Below are 20,079 nucleotides of genomic sequence, written 5' to 3'. Positions count from 1 at the left end.
ATGGATGGATGGATGGATGGATGGATGGATGGAGAAATGTGTGTCTGCAGGGTAAATAGATGGTGATCAACTAAAGCATCCAGTTGTTCGTCCAGTGGTTTAAACAGAGCAGAGAGTGTAGGGTAGGGTTGTTGGTGAGGAAGGGAGGGGAGGGTGATGGGAGTCGAGGGTGAGATGGGGAGGGTTGATGGGTGTGTGTGTGTGTGTGTGTGTGTGTGTGTGTGTGTGTGTGTGGGGGGGGGGGGGGGTCACTGGCTAAGCAGCTGGTCACATGCCGACACATGCAGCAGCAGAGCAACAGGATTCAGGCCAATGATGGGATTTAGAGCCGTGCAGCTGCCCTATATCATAGAGAGAGTGTGTGTGTGTGTGTGTGTGTGTGTGTGTGTGTGTGTGTGTGTGTGTGTGTGTGTGTGTGTGTGTGTGTGTGTGTGTGTGTGTGTGTGTGTGTGTGTGTGTGTGTGTGCCAGTGAAGCTAGGTGACTGAAAAAGGCCGAAGGCTCCTCTTCAGATCAGATTGCAGGCAAGTGGAACAAACACAATCGAGGAAAAATCTCTGGTAGCTACCTGTCAATCAGTGCCCCGCCCCTAAAGCATCCCCTGCTTTATGGTCTGTTTGACTCTAAATGGAGCATAATTTACTAAATGAACATCATGCTGTATTGAAGAAGACTTGAAACTAGAGATTGAGACCATAAACTCATGTTTACAATGTTTACTGAGGGAATAAATCAAGAGAGAAGTAGAGTCATTTTCTCATAGACTTCTATTCTATACAAACAGGAGGTTGCTGCCTGTTAGCACTGTTAGATTCGAGGCACAATATTATATTTGTCTCTGAAATACTTTATCACAGACGCTAAAGATGTTTTAATGCCATTTCTTTCTTCCTGAATTTGATTTGTTCGACTACACTCCATTTCTCCATCTTCCCCTTTTTTTCTGTTCCTCCCTCTGTCATGGTTTCTCTCTCCGTCTCTCCCTCCCTCCTCTTTACCTCGGTGCCCTGCAAACAGTCAACCCAGTGGGTGTGCGACACACTTACATAAAACCAGCATGTTACACAATTTGAATGCTCTGTATGTGTGTTGCATGTTTCCTACATGTGGGCTGTGGGGCTAAAAGTCTTGACTGAGCCTAATATAAAGGGATGTAGACGATTATAGCGCTGTGTGTGTGTGTGTGTGTGTGTGTGTGTGTGTGTGTGTGTGTGTGTGTGTGTGTGTGTGTGTGTGTGTGTGTGTGTGTGTGTGTGTGTGTGTGTGTGTGTGTGTGTCCAAGTGGGCCAAGAAAACCAACCTTCCCTGTTTTAGTCTGAACCCTTTCTCTTCAGACACACTTAAGGGTTTCACAGACCTCACCCTCACTGTTTGACAGCCAGTTTGAAGTCATTAGTGTTTGTAAATTTGCATTTTGACCAAAGTGTTTTAAATCTTTAAGCATGTTTTGTGATGGAGGGATTGCCTCCACACAGCTCTCAACATGGCAAAAGCTAACGTGGACTAAGATGCATGCGAGGCCGAACAAATCACAGATCGATTAATCAACAAATCACTTCAGGTATAAACTCTTGGGTGGTTTGATTTGTAACAAAACATCACATTCTATAATAACTCTACATAAGTTGAATATTTCCCTCTTGGATGTAGTGGAGTATAAAGACGCACAAAGAGAAAAGACTCAAGTAAAATACCTCAAATTTGTACATAAGTAAAGTACTTCAGTAAATGTACTTAGCTTCATTCCACCACTGGTCTTCATAATGCTGTTTGTAACCTACAGACGAAGGCTAAAAGTTTGGAGTTTAGAAATAAACCTGTTGGATCTGCTGATGGTGTCAAACATCTGCTGAGTGTGTGTGTGTGTGTGTGTGTGTGTGTGTGTGTGTGTGTGTGTGTGTGTGTGTGTGTGTGTGTGTGTGTGTGTGTGTGTGTGTGTGTGTGTGTGTGTGTGTGTGTGTGTGTGTGTGTTGGTGTCAGCCGATGGCGTGCAGCCTCTTTACATTAATCCTCATTGAAATATTGCATGAGAGAGAAAAATTGCTGAAAACGTATATCTTTGATTAAATATCCATCGGACGGATTAGACGGGAGATTTATCTGCACGTTTTGACTTTATGGAAGGAGACGACTGTTGGTGATGAACTGACCTGGTTCTGATCATTCAGATTGATTTATTGGAATCAAGAAGATGCTTGTTTTCAAAATCTGTTTTATTTGTCTGTATTGTTTCTATACATTACATATATTGTATATGTATTGTATATATCTCTGTGTGCTTGTATTTGCTTCACTGCAGTCCTGAAATGTAAAACCATGTAAAGCACTTTGTTTTAAATAAGTGCTGTATGAATACCGTTAATTATTATTATAATCAATACAATTATTATTGTATTTTGGTTGAAGGACCAGATTCAATGTGTCGCTCTTTGTCCAACATTGTTTTTCAGCATTGAGGTGAATCTTTGCTGCTGGTGCAGGGGTAAAGCTCCTCTCCGCAAAGCGTTTGATTCCTCCTCTGGGCCAATAGACAGGGTTTCTCTGTGGGAAGCCAGTGAGGGATCATTTCTGTTTGCCGGCCTCCAACATTAAATTACATTTTTCTGGATGGCTATCTTTTAGACAAAAGTGTTCTTCTTACTTTGTCGCAAAAGCTTGTGTTTGAAGGGAAGTCACTTAGGTGCAAGGGTATTTAACAAGAAGCATCCGTCATTTTGGACTTGTGTTAGTTGGTAATGACAGTAGTGAAAGTATCTCAAAGTACAAATACTGAAGTACCATTGCCACATATTTCTACTGCAATTCATTTGAGTAAATTAAATTAGTTTCTCCCAAACGTCCAGTCAATGTCATCTTTCTGTTAATTAAACAAATAACATCCCGTGCAATCAGATATTTGACTGTGTGAAGTCCAGATGTTGATCGAGGCGATGCCAGCGCTGATCAAAGACTGACATACAATCTACAATCCAGCTGTGAGGTTCAACATCTGTCTCTGCAGGATTACTGGCATGCAGACGGCTGCAGCAGTCACTCCTCACGCGGAGAGCTGAGTGGGCAGAAAAAGTGAGAGCTGGTTCCGAGCATACAGAGGTGGAGAGGAGGATCATGGGTAGCGAGTCAGACCTGTCATGACACCACTGATGGCATCTGTATGAGTCAGGGGACATCTTTCAAAGATACACTACAACTATTTTAGTTTTAATTTTAAGTATTTCTTTGTTTATTTGAGACAGGAAAGACACATTTATTTGTAAAGGACAAACACAAGAAGAAAAGCTATGAAAGAAACATCTGGAGACTTAGATTCAAGATTTATGATGTTTATAATAAAGTTAAATTAAAAAAAGATAAACTGGTGGAGGCATGTGTTTCTGTTTTGTTTTTTGGGTGCAAAAACTGTCAAAATATAAGACATGTACTGTCAATTTATGAGCAATAGGTGGCGACAAACACCAGCTTTCCTTTCTTTTCTTAGGAACTGATTTACCTGTGACAAAGACTGAACAACCGGAAACCAAGGGATTTTGCCCTCATAATAATCCATCTATCTTTCTGAATCTATGCTGAATTATATAGCCTAGTTTTATACAACATATGTTCATATTATGCATTTTTTTTTTAAATAAATGTATTAATACATGGTATTACTGTTCTTGGGAGTCCTGTATTATTAATATTATTAATATTATTAATACAGTACCAGTCAAAAGTTTGGACACACCTTCTCATTCAACTACTTTAAGAATGTAAAATATAAAACATATTGTGGTTTGTTGAGCATTTGTTTGTTTACCACATAATGTGTTCCTTCATAGTTTCGATGTCTTATATATGTCTTAAAAAAAAATAAAATAAAGAAAGAAAAACAATTGAATGAGAAGGTGTGTCCAAACTTTTGACTGGTACTGTTTATATATATATATATATATATATATATAATATATCCAAACAAACAATATAATATAATATATAATATATATATAATATATATATAATATATATATATATATATATATATATATATATATATATCATTATTTGTTTTTATATTTATTATTGGTTCTATTTTTTTCTATTTCTAAACATGTCCTGTTCATTTATTTATTTACTAATTTAATTAATCCACCTATTCATCTTTTCCTCTGACAATAACTAAGAAAAACTAACTTTATTTTGAAGAAGACAACTGCTCTGACGTCATCAAGGTGTGTTCTTTTTTCCCAGGTTGAGCAGGTGAGTCGTTTCCTCACCACACACACACACACACACACACACACACACCGGATGAAGACCGGGTTTTCTCTGGAAATTAAGAAGAAACTCAGGAACTGAAGTGACACAGAACCTCCACCTGTCTATTGGGTTCTAATTGATTGTGGTTCTGCCTCTCGGTCCGGAGGAGGAAGCCGGAGTGACGGACGGATTCACGGCCCAGAAAACATGCTGCTGCTCGGTGCGTTCACGGTCCTGCTGCTCCTGACCACAGGGGTTTCTGCTGGTAAGTGACTAAACTCACCAACAAAAACACTTTATAAAACATTTGTGATCTTGAAGTTTATGATTTTATGTTTGTTTTGGGTATGGGCTGTTTACATGTGTCTGTTAAAACATAATACTGTTTAAAAAAAATGAATGAAATGGAAAATGTTGAAGTAGAATTGGCATGTTTCTCTGTTGTCAAGAGACTCTGGTAGTTTGTGATGGTCATTGTTGAAGTTTTATTTAACATTGGAATAATTAAAATAAATAAATACATTTAAATAAAAGATCAAATTTGCTTCTGAACATATTAAATATTCAGATTTTTATTTTCCACACTTTTTATTTAATCATTTATGTTAACACGTAGTCTCATTGTTCTTGACAGTGGTGGGAAAAAAAGTACTCGAAATCTAAAATAGTAGTAATACAAGTAAACAGGTAAAAGTCCTTTGTTTAGATATTGCAAAGTTAAGCAACAGAAGTATGAGGGGCAAAATATACTTAAAGTTTAAGAAAGTAAAAGTAGTTATTGTGCAGAATAATGTTTATTATATATATTTATGTTTATTTTGGTTGTTTGTGAGTTTCAACAAGGGATCAATGAAGTATTATCTTATCTATAGTAATACAATATAGTTTATTTGTTGATTATATTTTGTATTATTAATCTGAATCTGTAACGTAGCTTTTAAATGAATGTAGTGGAGAATTATAAAGTTGCATAAAATGAAAATACTATGTACAAGTACCTCAAAATTGTACTTGAGTACAGTACTTGACTAAATGCACTAAGAAAACCTGGAAAACAGTTGAAAATGAGAGGAAAAGTAAAAATGTTCTGGAAAATTATTCAACATTCTCCTATTTTTTTCTCCTATAAATTATGTTAAAGGTCATAATGACGTTTTAAATGGGGTTTTAAGATTTGTTTAAAGTCCAGAGGTTATTTATTGCCATTTTATTGTCCGCTTATTAAGTAGCCAGACAGAATATCTGTGGGCTGGTGCTCACTTCATTGGATACTTTTTTATTTATTTATCATCCTAAGAGAAGAGTTGAACACTTATTTCCTCTTCAGGTTTTATTATTAGTGTTTCTGGATTTTCTCTCTGGGTGTAATGTTGTTGTTTTTTCTTTGTGCTCATACTTCTGAGGAGAAGTTGTGACTTTCATGTTGATAAAGTCTTTAAATGGAAAAGGTTTCTGTTCCTGCTCTCCTCCAGAGGGTGAATGACGCCTCGGGTCTCATTTCCCCATCCAGTACTTTCATGTACTGGATGGGGAAATGAACTGCTGCAGGCTGTCACACAAATGAATCTCTATGGAGTCTTCTTATCTTTTCACCTGAACAACAGCGACCGCCTTAAATCAGATGGATCGTAAAGCAGAGGTTGTGAAACATGTCAGTGTGTTTGCAGAGCTGATTGTAAAATGAAAGGGTACTTTACAATTGACTGTTTTATAATGGATCAAACTGATTAATGATGAAAAATATTCAGATAAGAAAGTAATGACAAATGGCTGATCAGGGAAACAGACTCACCTTTTAAGTAAATGGACTTTGTGGTTACACCTTTTATGACGTCCATGTCTACAACGCTTTATAACAATGTATTGTAATATTGGGTATACATACATACATACATACATACATACATACATACATACATACATACATGCATACATGCATGTATGTATTTATGTGTAAATGTAAATAATAGTAAGTTATTGTTTTTCACTTTAGAGTTTCAACGCGACACAAACCCGGCTCTATAAATAGTTGATGATGATGATGTGGAAGAACTTGGTCTGCTCCACAAAACCACATCCAACACCTTTTAGGATGAACTGGAATGCTGATCGATACTCAACCTATCAGGTTTAATGTCCGTGTGGACGCTCGTGTTGTAATCGTGACTCAGATTTTTTTCTCGAAACTTCAAAAGGTACGACTAGATAAAAGGCTTTTAATACCCCTTTCCTCCTGTCTCATCTTTAAAAAAGCTCTTTGGGGTCACAAAATGGTTGAGAAAGTTAAAAAAAAAACAACCTTTGTTTTATGACACCGGTCTCATACTCACTTTGACTACCAAGTGAAGTTAGCTTCCTCTGAGGATTTAAAGAAAACCGGTGAGGCAGTAGCTGAAAAGACAATGAGGGCTGACTGATGGAATGCTGAAGAGCAGCCAGAAAAGTACAATATATACCTGTCGTGTACTTTTGCTTCCTTGTTTTTGCTAGCTACCAGTCAGCACAGTGTTTTAATGATGTAGGACAAAAGGCTGAAGCATTAAAGGCGTGTCTCTGGCTAGTGTGATGGTGAAATGTTCTTTCTTCTGCCCTGTGCGTAGTTGTAAGTTGTAACTGCGTACGAGAATTAGCGTGTCTGCACAGATATGTTATAATTGTTATGATGTACCAATACCTCTGTCGGTGTGGGTGAAAGTGATATAACTGAGTGAAAAATAAGTGAAATACTGGTTGAATAATAATATTAATATTAATACATTTTATTTGTATAGCGCTTTTAAAAGGTACCCAAAGGCACTTTACATGGTAAAGACAGAAACAATAATGGAAATAACAACTTAAACAAGGCAGAGAGATGATATTATAACAGTAATAAATAAAAAACATTCATAACCAGCATCACAAATAGATGAGTTATGGAAGTGGCGAGTGACGGGGAAAGTCTGCGGTGCTGGGGGAGTGCTTGGGACCGGGTTGGAGGGGTGAGGAAGTTGGGGTGAGGAGTGAGGAGGTCGGGGTGAGGAGGTTGTGGGTGAGGAGGTTGTGGGTGAGGAGGTCGGGGTGAGGAGGTTGTGGGTGAGGAGGTCGTGGGTGAGGAGGTCGTGGGTGGGAGTGTGTTGGGGTGAGGAGGTCGTGGGTGGGAGTGTGTCGGGGTGAGGAGGTGGGGTGAGGAGGTCGTGGGTGGGAGTGTGTCGGGGTGGGAGGGGGGAGGGGGGGGGAGGTCGTGGGTGGGAGTGGTCGGGGCGAGGAGGTCGTGGGTGGGAGTGTGTCGGGGGAGGAGGTCGGGGTGAGGAGGTCGTGGGTGGGAGTGTGTTGGGGTGAGGAGGTCGTGGGTGGGAGGGTGAGGAGGTCGTGGGTGGGAGTGTGTCGGGGTGGGAGGGAGGTCGTGGGTGGGAGTGTGTCGGGGTGAGGAGGTCGTGGGTGGGGGGTGTGGGAGGTCGGGGGGTGGGAGTGTGTCGGGGTGAGGAGGTCGTGGGTGGGGGTGTGTCGGGGCGAGGAGGTCGTGGGTGGGAGTGTGTCGGGGCGAGGGGTCGGGAGGAGGTCGTGGGTGGGAGTGTGTCGGGGTGAGGAGGTCCGAGGAGGTCGTGGGTGGGAGTGTGTCGGGGTGAGGAGGTCGTGGGTGGGAGTGTATCGGTGCAGGAGGTCCGAGAGGTATATATATATATATATATATATATATATATATATATATATATATATATTGATGCATATATTGATTTTTTTTATATATTTACTGCTGCATTAATGTGTATGTTTTATATTTTACTGCTGTAGATGTTTTTTAACTCCTTTATATATTGTCAGATAGTTTAATCTACATCAATGCATCATATTTTAAACATTGTTTATTTAGCTTATACCAGCTCATCTTTCCTGATTTCTTGCAGTCCCGTCGCCAAAAAGCGTGAACCTGAGCTGCAAAAATCTCCACGTCTCAGTCAGCTGGGAGTACAGCGAACAGAAACCGCAAACCAGGTTCAGGGTTCACGTCGGAGGATCTGCTGGGTGAGAATCAACTCCTCTAAACTGGAATTAAGAAAAAAATTGCTTTTTTAATTCTTGTCTTAGTTTGATTCATAGCTAAATGCAATTTAAGTTTTCCACTTTAAAAAATGTGGTTAAAGTTATTGCTGTACATACGAAATAATTTGTGGTCCATCTGATATGGTTTAAAACTGCACTTAGGTCAAAAATTGTTAGTCAATACATGTGAATACATATATATATATATATATATATATATATATATATATATATATATATATATATATATAACATAAAGTCAATAAGTGGATGTGGAGATGGTGCAGCAGGAGGAAACATTTGGCCTCATTCACCAAATATTCTCAAGGAGGAATTTCTTCTTAAAATCATCAAGAGTTTTGACATCCACCAATGTTTCCTTATTTGGACAGAATCTACGCATTTTGATTTAGCTAAAGTATTGTTTTCTTTCCTCTTATCATAAATCCTGCAGTTGTAATGTAATAGGATTTAAATTAAAATTATTTTTAGCATTTCTTTATATATTTTAATAGCTATTTTCATTATTTTAAATATCATTATGATCTTTTAAAAGTTATTTTGTTCTTTATATATTTTATATCCACTGCTGATGCTACTAAATATGACGACAGACGAACCTCCAATTCAAAACTATTGACTTTCTTTTTTATACCTTGAAGCTACTGTTATTTTGATTTACCTCATACATTTTTATTTTGTTATAGCCTATTTGCTTTTATTTACTAGTATTCGTCAATCTTCCAAGATTTCATTTAATTTTAATATGATTTTTCTTTCTTTTGTCTGGGGTTGTTGGGTTTACTATGAAGTGGTTTTAAGTTGTTAAAATATTGTAAAAAAACAACTTTAAAGGGCCAGTGTGCAGCATTGAGGGGGATCTATTGGCAGAAATGGAATATAATATTAAGTATATATTATAGGACGGTAGGTTAGTGGTAGGACGAGCTTGTTTCGTGTTTCTGAATGCTGTTCTTTCCTCACGATCTGATTCAGTGGAGTGACGGATTGTGTGTTTCTCGTATTTAAGGCATCTCGTGAGCGAGACCGTGGAGCGTCTGTACGATCTGAGCCCGTTCGTCTGGCAGTCTGAAGAGCGCTACATGGGCTTCCATTACGTCACCGTGACGGCCGTGGAGGGAGGAAACCAGTCTGAACCAATAACAGCCAAAACATTCAGCTTTAACTCTTTACAAACGCCTAAAATATATTGTAAGTAACGTGTGTATTTGATTCCCCTGTAAATCAGTCAGAGATATATAAAACTTGACTTTGTCTTCTCAGGTAAATTGGATTTCCCGCCTGTGGATCTGAATGAGAGTGAAAAGGGTGCCAAAGTGAGCTTCATGAATCCCCTCTCCTTCTACAGAGAACTGAAGAAAGCTGTCAAACCGGATACTGCCACATTTAAATATACTGTCTTTACAAATGATGTGAGTACAATAACTTTTAATAGTTTAATTTGACTGATTGGTGGGAGACTCAGATCTGATGGAATAATGTTGTTTTAATAAGAAAGAGGGATTTGTTAAAGAGATTCCTTCACCGCAAAACAATAGAGTTCAAATTATTTTTCATTATTGTAGTAAAATGAAAAAATATTAAGAAGTAAATGTTGGTGCTAATTAGCTTTGTTCTGTGACTTTCAGGGCGAAACTCAAGGAACTTGCACAGCACAAGACAACATCTGCAGGCTTGATGTCTCGTTCCCGGAGGGCTCGAAGAAGTGCGTGAAAATGCTGAGAGGATTGTTGTTCAGGGGGACCGGCGTTGGAGAAGTGCCGTTCACAGAAACGGGCCCAATCTGTACCAGTATATTAACTGGTAAGTCTGAACTGGGAAGACTTGCTGCATCCCAAAAAAAAAAAAAAAAAAAAAAAAAAAGAAGTTGTTTGATGTTTCTGGTTTTACAAATTAAATAGAACGGCGGTCAAATGAAAACAAAAATAAATGGAGCATATTGTTAACTATTAACATCACGGACGCGGTTATCAACAGGAAGTGGTGGAGGAAGTATTCAGTACTTCCTCCACCACTAAAAGTACTAATACCACCGTGTGGAAATACTCCACTACAGGTAAAAGTCCTGCATTCAAAACCTCACTTTAGTAAAAGTATTATCAGTGTAATTTACTTATAGTATGACAATTTAAATAATTAATTGTGCAGTAAAATGTCCCCTGTTATTTACTATTATATATGATGTTTCTGTATTAATATGTATGTTAATTAATTATTAATATAACTACTGCATAATTGTGTATGTTGCATTTTACTGCTGTAGATGTTTTTAACTCCTATATGTCCTGTTGTGTAGTTTAATATTCATCAATGCATCAAATTATATAAGATCATCTTGTTTGTAGAGTCACTGTCCTGTCACCTCATATCTCTAAAAATAGTTTATTTATCTGAAGAAGTAGGAGAATTTTCTCAACACATAAAGAAACACTTCATCCTTCAGTTTATCACAAACATTCAACATCAACACATCTGTAATACGAGGTTTACACTGGACAGGAAGTGGATGGAAAACTGTCATCTGACTTGTCTGACAAATGTAGTGCAGTAAAAAGTACAATATTTACCTCTGAGATGTAGTGGAGGAGAAGTATACAGTTACATAAAATGGAAAGAGTCAATCAAAGTACCTTGAATTTGTGCTAAGGAGGGTTCTTGAGTAAATGAGCTTAGTAACATTCCACCAATGGGAACAGGAGGTAGTTTGGCCTTTGGAAAATAAGGGCGTGGATGGTCAAAGCTCATTTGATCAGAAGGGTTAAATAAAAAGCGTTATGATCTGATGTGTTTAACCTCACATTAAGTTCAGATAAACCTGACTGAAGTATGTTTGGGGGAATCAGCACAAACAGTCACATGACTTGACTTGAAAAACAGTGAATCTACCCTTCAAAATAAAAGCACCTGAGCTAAATCTGGAAAGGAAAAGAAATCCAATCAATGGAACTAAATGACTTTTTTTGTGTATTTCAGAGGACCTGACGCTACCGCTGACTATAATACTGTTAGTCTTCGCCATCGTAATCATTGTGGCAATAATCATCATCTGTAAGGTAAAAGCCTGGACGTTGAATATGCCGCCAAAGCCAAAGCCTCTGGTAAAATGTCAAATTGGAACCCAAAATGCATGTATATTTATAATAACGTTGCTTTAGTTGCTTTTAAAAAAATCATTTTTCCGTCCCTGTCTTCTTGTCACGTAGATCGATCTGCCGCAAAACCACAAGGATGGGGCCTTGAGGTACGCTCCTGTGTCCAACAATGACTTCAGCCAGGTCACACTGCCCGACAGAACACACTGCAAGAACTCTTCGATCTGCTCCGAGGAGGAGCATCTCAAGGAAGGTGGGGCCAGCGACCAGTCTCCCGCCAGCTTGTATGCAGATCGAGGACTTTTAGATGAATACAGCAGGATAGAGAAGGACTCCACGGACGACTCCACAGGCGACTCTGAGAAAACGGAGACGGTTTTGATTGATTTGGAAGAGGAGCCTCTCCAGGAAGGTGGGGCCAAACACCAGCCTCCCACCGGCTCGCATGCGGAGGGAGAACTTTCAGGGGGAAACGGGAGAGACGACGACTCTGAGAAAACGGAGATGGTTTTGATTGAGGAGGAGGTGGTGGAGGAGGAGGAGGAGGAGGTGGTGGAGGAGGAGGTGGTGGAGGAGGAGGAGGTGGTGGAGGTGGTGGAGGAGCATTCGGCATATGACCGCCCACAGAATCTGCAGAGGGATATAGGCAACGGAGAGATGGTCACGAGTTACGGCGAGAGGTGAATTTGAGGATTTTAAGTCATCCAGGATTACGTACTCTAGAGCCTGAAGGGAGCTCAGGGAGGTGATGCTTTTGCTCAAGAGACCTCCAGGAGAGACTCGGACCTTCTTCTTTCTGACTGCAATGATAAATAATAAACTGACCTTTTTGAAGGATATATATCTTTGGAGGCAATTCGATCAGGAAAAAGCCCTGATTCTTCTCTACAAAATCACAGAGCTGCACAGAGGATTCAAGAAAACCGCCTGTTTACGGAACACCACAGAGAAAACCTCAGCCACATTTATAAGCTTTTCTTAAAGAAAAAAAGAGAAAACGGACTCTTCCAGTCACCCTTACATCCGACTGAGCATCTCTTACCCTTTTAGCCACACTCTGCTTCTGTGGTATGTTTTTTTTTTATTGGCTACTTCAAAAATACAAACCAGGAGATTTTCATCTCAGGGGAAAAACAAGCTCCACAAGAAGAACGGATCAAAAAGTCTCACGTATCGGTGGTTGTTTGCAGAGCTGCCAGTCATGAAGAGAAGCAGCTGCAGGCCTTGTTTTTATATCTTTATGCTTTTTTTTAAAAAAGGGACAGTTCAAACAAATGACGCGCCAAAAAAAAATATTTTTCTCACCTGCATTGAGTGTTTTTTAATCATGCAGACAGATCAAATTATATCTCTTTTTAGGAATAACGTTCCACAAACAATAATCCCCAGAATATATATTTTTTTCCACAGGGACTATTTCTTTGGTAGAAAGTAGTTCTAATGGAAACTAGTCATGTCAAAAGTCTGTGGTTTGTCCAGAGCAAACCTGGAAATGTATTTATGCAAATAGATGTTGATTCTTTTAAAAAGAATCTATTGTGCTCAACAAACATCATCCCACTAGGACATAAGAACATGGTTTTTTTTCTGGCATTTGGGTGAAAGACTCTTTAAGGGTTTTGTTTTAAATGTTAGTAAAACCGAGCGTGTCGTACATTGTGGACTTTCCGCCCCGCAGGCAGATCAGGTGCCATGAATACCTTTTGAGCCTTGTACACAGTGCCACACCTCATCACACCTCATCACACCTCATCACACCTCATCACACAGTCATCACTGTGTGACCCGTCTGCTGCTGGGCAACCTGCAGAACGGGCTCTGTCGGTGGTTTTCCTTTCCAATGCATCCAGAGGGTTAGGTTTGTTTACTTCAGGGTCACTGCAGGGTTTTTAATGTTATATACATTTTACGTGTGTGAAACATCTTTTTTTTTATAGAGTTGCTGTAAATACAGATTTTTGCAATAATTTGTTTGAGGGTTAAACGCTGAAGACTAACGTTTCTAACCATGAACGTTGCTCTTCTGTGATTTGAATGTATTTAAATTTCTTAACTCGTTCCCAGAGAGGGAATGATCGACAGGTTTTTTCTGATCTGATGTCACCTGTGGGGGAAAGTGCGGCTTGATCAGATCAATATGATAATCACAAAAAGATTGCATTTCATGTTTTTAATAAAGACATAAACAATATTGATTTTTTTATTTCGTGAACTCCAAACATGAAGTGTTTAAAGGGCATCGATATAAATCTTTTGATAGGATGGTGGAGATTTGGCACAAAACCAAAACGTTTGAATATCTTTTAAGGAATAGAAATATCTTATTTCATACTTTTTATTTTCAAATTTTTGAAAATAGGCTTTCCTACAGAGAGCCAGACGAGAAGACTGATGCCACTCTTATAAATATGAATCTATGTCAGCAGTTAACTCATTTTAGCACAAATAAGAGAAACTAAATCTGCCTAATATCATCTCTAAAGCTCATGTATTAAAACATTAATCCTGTTTTTTTTATTCATTTTATGAAGGCTGTGTCGGACTGTGTCTCGTTTCTTGTTTTCTAAACCCCCGTTAACATGGCGGTTTGTTGTTTTTACACTTCTGCTTTAAACGATTAAAACAATTAGATGTACTGCGTTACTAGTGAGCTTTAGAGGAACCGTGTTTACTGTTAATGTACAGACACGAGTGGCGTCAATCTTCTCGTCTAACTCTCTGCAAGGAAGACTATTTCACAAATGTTTTAATAGGATCTGAACAGAGGAACAAGATAACAAATATGATGACGTTCAAAACCAGTTTTCAATTCTCCAACTCATCAGCCTGCCTTTAGTATTCCTGGTTTATAACTAGAGATGTTCCGATACCGGTGTGTACATACTGAAGTTTAAGTATTTGCTTTGATAAAAAAATAAAATAATGTAAATTTAAGTATAATAAGCTGCTTAGGGCGATTATTAGAAAGTTACACACGTTATAATTTACTCTTTTATATCTATTTTATGTTGTTGTGAAAATGTCTGTTTATTTAAATTCCTGATCAAAAACAGCATTTTACAGAATTACATTTGAACACATCATGATACGGTTGTAATTTACCTTCACACAACATTCATTTTTACTGAGTAGAGCATGAAGGCATCATAATCAGCTCCGACTTGTTGTTCACAATGTAGAATTATCAGGGGAAAAAAAAAATAGGTTGAATGAGATTGTTTATCCACAGATGTTTAGTACATCAGGTAGTGAGTCTCTGAATGTGGTATCGGAACACCTCTAGAGTCAGCCTGCTGTAACATGATGACCTGAGCTGCTTTACTGTAGTAAAGTTCACTCCTTATATTTAAGGCTGAGACAAATCAACTTCATCTGCTGGTGATTTGAGGAAACTGGAGCCTCTCAGCACCGCGTCCCTCCTCTTGTTTGGGCTCGTCTGACAGCTCCACTGAAGTGTAGAGCCGTGTGTCCACCGATGACGCCACCAACGGCTGAATGTCAGTCTGTGTGCGGGCGGAGTGACGCCAGCTCACCGCTAAAGCTTCAGACCCTGAACGATCGTCCTCTGGTTCACCATCTGCTTCTCCTGTCGGACTTTCTCTTCCCTGAACGCCATCTTGTTGGCTTTCTTCTCCACTCTCCGGTCCTAGACAAAACACAGAAGTGAGAATTCAAAACATTGAACTGTACAGATATTTTCATGATGTTATCTCTTGTTGTTGTGTTTTTCTCTCTTGTTTCAAATGCAACGCTGATGACGCCCTTCTTTTGAATCCACAGAGTAAACACAGAATGACTGGCCTCTGGTGTAATGTGAATTTGGTGATTAATGCTTTGTTTAAAGGAGGATACTGGTGTTAATCTATATTCCCTTATTGTTGACTAATCCCTTGTTTACTGTCTCTCAGCTCCGAGCTCTTAAATTCCTACGGAATATTTAAAATTATATATATATATATATATATATATATATTTCTTTTTATACAAGTCTAGTATTATTAAACAAACAGGAGGAAATAGAGCATTTATTGGGGAGTATTTTCCACATAGTGACAGCAGGACGGTGTGTGAGGTTGGGTCAAAATAAACTACAGTATGTGTGTGTGCATAGTGATGAAGGTATAAGGCTCTGTCAATCACAAGGTAGCCCCGCCCTAAAGCATACCCTGCTTTATTGTCTATTTGACTTTAAATGGAGCATCATTTACTAAATGAACATCATGCTGTATTGAAGAAGACTTGAAACTAGAGATTGAGACCATAAACTCATGTTTACAATGTTTACTGAGGGAATAAATCAAGAGAGAAGTAGAGTCATTTTCTCATAGACTTCTATACAACCAGAGGAGTCGCCCCCTGGTGGCCAGTAGAGAGAATGCAAGACGCATCGGCTTCACTTTTTAGAACTCGAAGTTGCCGCCTGGTTTTTAATAGTTATTGGTCATAGAGGAAGAAGAGACAAAATACCTCATTTAATTACTGGTTTGGGTCTTTTCAGAGACGCACTGAGCCGTGAGAAGGATTATCGGAGGAGTAACCTTTTTGACGATATCTTCTCTATAGATTTTATTTTTTTTCTTCCTCACCTTGCGTTCTTCCCTGATGGCTTGTTTCCTCGCCCTCCTCTCCTCTTTGCTCTCCTCTTTGTCTCGGTGCTGCGTGGAGACTCGCGGCAGGTCCGAGTCGTTGATCATCATCATGCGCTCGGCCTGTTTGGCGGTGAGGCCTTTGGAAGGAAGGACGTCCAGAGGGATGCCCGTCTTCTGGGACACACGGATCGGCTTCGTCTGAGGACGGAAGGACGACAAAGAACGGGGTCGGTTCAAGTCTTATTTTTAGTTGATACGGGTATCACAGGGTGCATAGACATGTTTTACAATTAAAGACTTTTCCATTGTCTTTGAGGCAAATTTTCACGAGTACACATTCTCTGAAACGTGCGTTTAAAAAAAGTCAACAAAACAATTCTAGAATGATCTCTGTCGATCTAAACGGAACCACATATACTCTCTTTTGCAGGTATTTGTGGAGCAAAATTCCATGATTTTTTCCAAAACTTCTCCAGGAGTATTTTCAAATACTATGACTTTTCCCTGTTAAGACTCTCTTAGGACAGCACACATTACATTAACGTGAAGTCACCACCTCCGATTTGCTGCATTGAATGCTTGTTCGCACTGTTAGCTGTGAGTCGGCGGGTTTACTAGATGATGTCTAGAAAGTACTTCTTCCATCACTGCAATAAACCTCATTCTGACCTTGAAGAGTGGCTGGGTTCATCTTGACAACAGTGTCATGTAGAAATTAAATTAGTAAAATTATGATGTTTGTAGTCTTTCTAGTTATGTATTTTCAGTCTCTTTTTTTTCTTTTTCTTACCGTCAGGCTATCTTTTTTTATTATTATTATCATATACATAGTTATAATGTGAATCAACAGGGACTAAACATTTCTCAGGTGAACAGTCATTAATGCTTTGAATATTCTGTGTCTTGCTCTAAAAGAGAGACTTGGGAAAATTGCCAAGAAACCCCAGTTATAACAAGTTATGACAATGCTCTAGCACAACTTGTCCCCTGTATGAGTGGCCAAGGAAAAGGCCCCTCAGGTTTAAAGTAGTGCCTTGTATTTTCAGTCTTATACTCCAACAGTTTTACAACAAACTAAAACTTTCTTGACCTGCAAAATTATCTTTTAAATTGACAAACATCATTGGAAAGGACGGGATTTCACCTCTTTATGTCTAATAACAGGTAAAAAAAGATTACAAAAGAAAGTATTTTCATACCTTTGGTGGGTCCTGAATGACTTTGGGTCTGTTATATATGTTGGAATATGTACCTGGAGAGAAAGAGGAAACGTCATGCAGTCAAAACAAGATCAACAGATACAAAATCTGCAGAGTACAGATAAACTATGAACAGACACCCTTTCACCATAAAATACAGTAAATAAACTACTAACATTATGTCTTAACACCTGAAAGATTCAAGTTTTTTATGCCAATTTAAATACAAATTACAGCCAATTTAATGACACATTTTGAATTGGCATATGAAAGCAGCAGTTGTACCATGAGAGACAGCACAACTGTTTTTATTTCCTCACTAAAAAGTATTTAAATGTATAAAAACACGAGGAAACCAGACACAAACATTATATTTATCTCTACTCATTCACGGCCTGGAAACCACTCCTGACATTTTAACATCGGTGCCTCGTGCTTCCGTTGACCATTGACCAAATAAACTTTACTGCACTGACGTGGAACAGATACGATTTGAACCTTTGGCTCCCAATAAAAAAAAATCCCCATCTAATCCTGATCCTTAAGTTACATTAAAAGAAGACGCCCACACGTTGTAGATCATAAACTTTCCTTTAACTGTTCTGGGATCATCTCTGGTGTGTCACGACCTCCACTGGACTATTATCTTTGCAGAGCCGTCCTTTAAAAAGAGAGACTGGCTGCTAGATTTTGAAATGATGGTGATTAGCTCGGTTGCTTTTTACGACACATTAGCTGTCTACTGCGTTTTTGTGTCCTGTTGAAAGCTGCAAAAACTGGAATACTCCAACATTGTAGGACAGCTGTATCCAGTTAAAAATCAAAGAGGTCCAGTTAAAAGAAAATGTCCTCAAGTGAAGGACCAAAATATCATTACGTCTCACTTATGATGCAATTCCATATATATATATTGAAGTATCGGCTTTGATTGTTTAATTTCTGTGCTTTGATTGTTTAATTTCCCTGACTCACTTATTTTATAAAATAAAAAAGCTCCGTCAAAATGTAATTATTCTCAATAATCGATCCCTTATAGGTCCGGACGGGACACCCTCTGGGTCTGGACCACGTTCTCCCTATTAATGACCTCTATTTTAGAATATATGCTTCTTTTTGCTCAACAGCGGCTGCCTCTAATGTTTTAGGGTCTTTTTTTATGCTTTTTTCAAATGGCTTATTTCCAAGAAATGTGTGAAGACATCTCTGATAAACACAAACGCATCAGCATGATTCTTTGTGGAGAAACTCAAGTTTCAGATATCTGTAGATTCAATCAGCTAATCAATTACAGGATAAAACCAAATGAGTATTAGTTGACTAAGAATTGATTTAGTCAAGGACAGCACTAGATTTTAGTTTCATCTTTGTACAGTAGCTCCAGGATGTGTTTAGCTTAGCTTAGCACAAACACTGGAAGCAGAGGGCAAGCTGTGCGTCTAGCGTCATCAAGACAAAATGTGATGAGTAAAACCTACAAACAAACAAAAAGAGGATTTTGGGTTCATGTTTCTACTTCTGATGAAGAAACTGTTGCATGAGTGAAGAGTTTGACAAAGTGAAGTGGATCTTAAACTCACTGATGATGGTTTCACAGTCCCACTTCTCATCTGGAGCCTTGATTACAATTTTTTCCATCTCTTCCTCCTCATCGCTGTCTTCATCCTCCTCATCGCTGTCTTCATCCTCCTCCTTCAGGACAGGAAGTTCTTTTGGACCCAAGTCGTCGGGTCTTAAGTATCTGAACCGCAAACAAGACGGGAGTTTGTCATCTGGCTGATTTTAAAGCGACGTTTTCTTACTTTCCAACACAATTAAAATCAGAATCAAATCAATAATCAATAAGAAGCTCTCACTCTTTCCCTTTCTGTACGAAGTAGTCTTTGATCACTTCTTCCAGGCGAGCGCTGTCGGGCTGGATGAAGCCCTCCAGCTCGGCGTTGTCCAGAGCGCCGATCTCGTCGTCATCAAACTGTTCGTAAAACTGAAACAACAAAAGACAAACAACAGAAATGTAAACAGAGAACTACTCCTGATATTTGTTTCAGACATATTTGTTTAGTTTCAATCATGAAACGCACTTTGAAATGCTTTTGAAAGAGACGGTGTCACAAAAATAAAAGTGAAACTGTGTTAAATGTTTTAGCTGTGTGTTTTATTTTGAAAAGTTAGCCATGGAAACTCAGCTTCATTCTGCTCTTCAACCTCAAATCACATTTAAGGTGCTTAAATGACAAAGTTTGACCTGTTATCAACTCAGAGAACAGTCAAGTTTATATACTATAACGTTCATTCAAATGCTATCTTATTAAAATAATTGTAGGGCTGGGCGATAATTCAATATGATAAATATTTTATTGTCTTTCACTGGAATCAGATCCATATTAAATCATATATTGTGAAACACAATTGCGTCATCCAAATTCTTAATAACAGACCAGTTTAAATTCATCAGATAATCTGACGTTAAGTATTTTAAAAAGGGAAGAATATTGTACAATGTGATTAAAAAAAATGTGCATATATGGAAACATTTATATGATTTCCTCTTAAATTTCACTTGAAACTGTTCAGTTCATTGTGCACTTAAGTTCTAACTTACTATAATATTAATACTTTTGTTAAGTACTTAATTCACACAGCAGTATACAAAGCCAGTCTACATATTTAATAAACTACCAGAAAAAGATATTATATCCTGATATATATTATAAATGTCAGATATTAAATTACTTGTATCATGATAGCAGATTTTGGTCATATTGCTCAGCAAGACTTATTTGTTATGTGTTTTACTACTTGGATCTGTTTGTGCTCTTTGTCATTGTTATGCGTTTGATGTTTCCATCCAGGTGAATCCCTGAGGCTGATGCTGACGAGTCTGCCCCTCCTCTGGGTGGAAGTATCAATGACAACCTCTCTG

General features: G+C 38.5%; 2 protein-coding genes across 2 annotated transcripts in view; one reads left to right on the top strand and one right to left on the bottom strand.

Annotated features, from left to right (window-relative positions):
* Positions 1 to 4,276: 4,276 nt before the first annotated feature.
* Positions 4,277 to 13,229, top strand: ifngr1 (interferon gamma receptor 1). The gene is made up of 8 exons (XM_054603721.1): positions 4,277 to 4,500; positions 8,123 to 8,240; positions 9,289 to 9,470; positions 9,543 to 9,691; positions 9,908 to 10,082; positions 11,253 to 11,332; positions 11,483 to 11,896; positions 13,092 to 13,229. The coding sequence occupies exons 1-8, from the start codon at positions 4,443 to 4,445 to the stop codon at positions 13,227 to 13,229; spliced, it is 1,314 nt and encodes a 437-aa protein (XP_054459696.1). The 5' UTR covers positions 4,277 to 4,442.
* Positions 12,831 to 20,079, bottom strand: part of ltv1 (LTV1 ribosome biogenesis factor) — an 11,284-nt gene continuing 4,035 nt past the window's right edge. The window contains exons 7-11 of the mRNA XM_054604969.1: positions 19,013 to 19,140; positions 18,737 to 18,897; positions 17,160 to 17,212; positions 15,958 to 16,158; positions 12,831 to 15,017 (exon numbers count right to left, since the gene is read on the bottom strand). Coding sequence (XP_054460944.1) covers positions 14,907 to 15,017; positions 15,958 to 16,158; positions 17,160 to 17,212; positions 18,737 to 18,897; positions 19,013 to 19,140 — 654 coding nt within the window. The 3' untranslated portion in view covers positions 12,831 to 14,906. The remainder of the gene's footprint in view (positions 15,018 to 15,957; positions 16,159 to 17,159; positions 17,213 to 18,736; positions 18,898 to 19,012; positions 19,141 to 20,079) is intronic.

The sequence above is a fragment of the Anoplopoma fimbria genome, chromosome 9, assembly GCF_027596085.1.
Source record: "Anoplopoma fimbria isolate UVic2021 breed Golden Eagle Sablefish chromosome 9, Afim_UVic_2022, whole genome shotgun sequence".
Classification (NCBI taxonomy): domain Eukaryota; kingdom Metazoa; phylum Chordata; class Actinopteri; order Perciformes; family Anoplopomatidae; genus Anoplopoma; species Anoplopoma fimbria.
The sequence above is the reverse complement of the archived record's forward strand: the minus strand, read 5'-3'. Positions and strand labels throughout refer to the sequence as shown.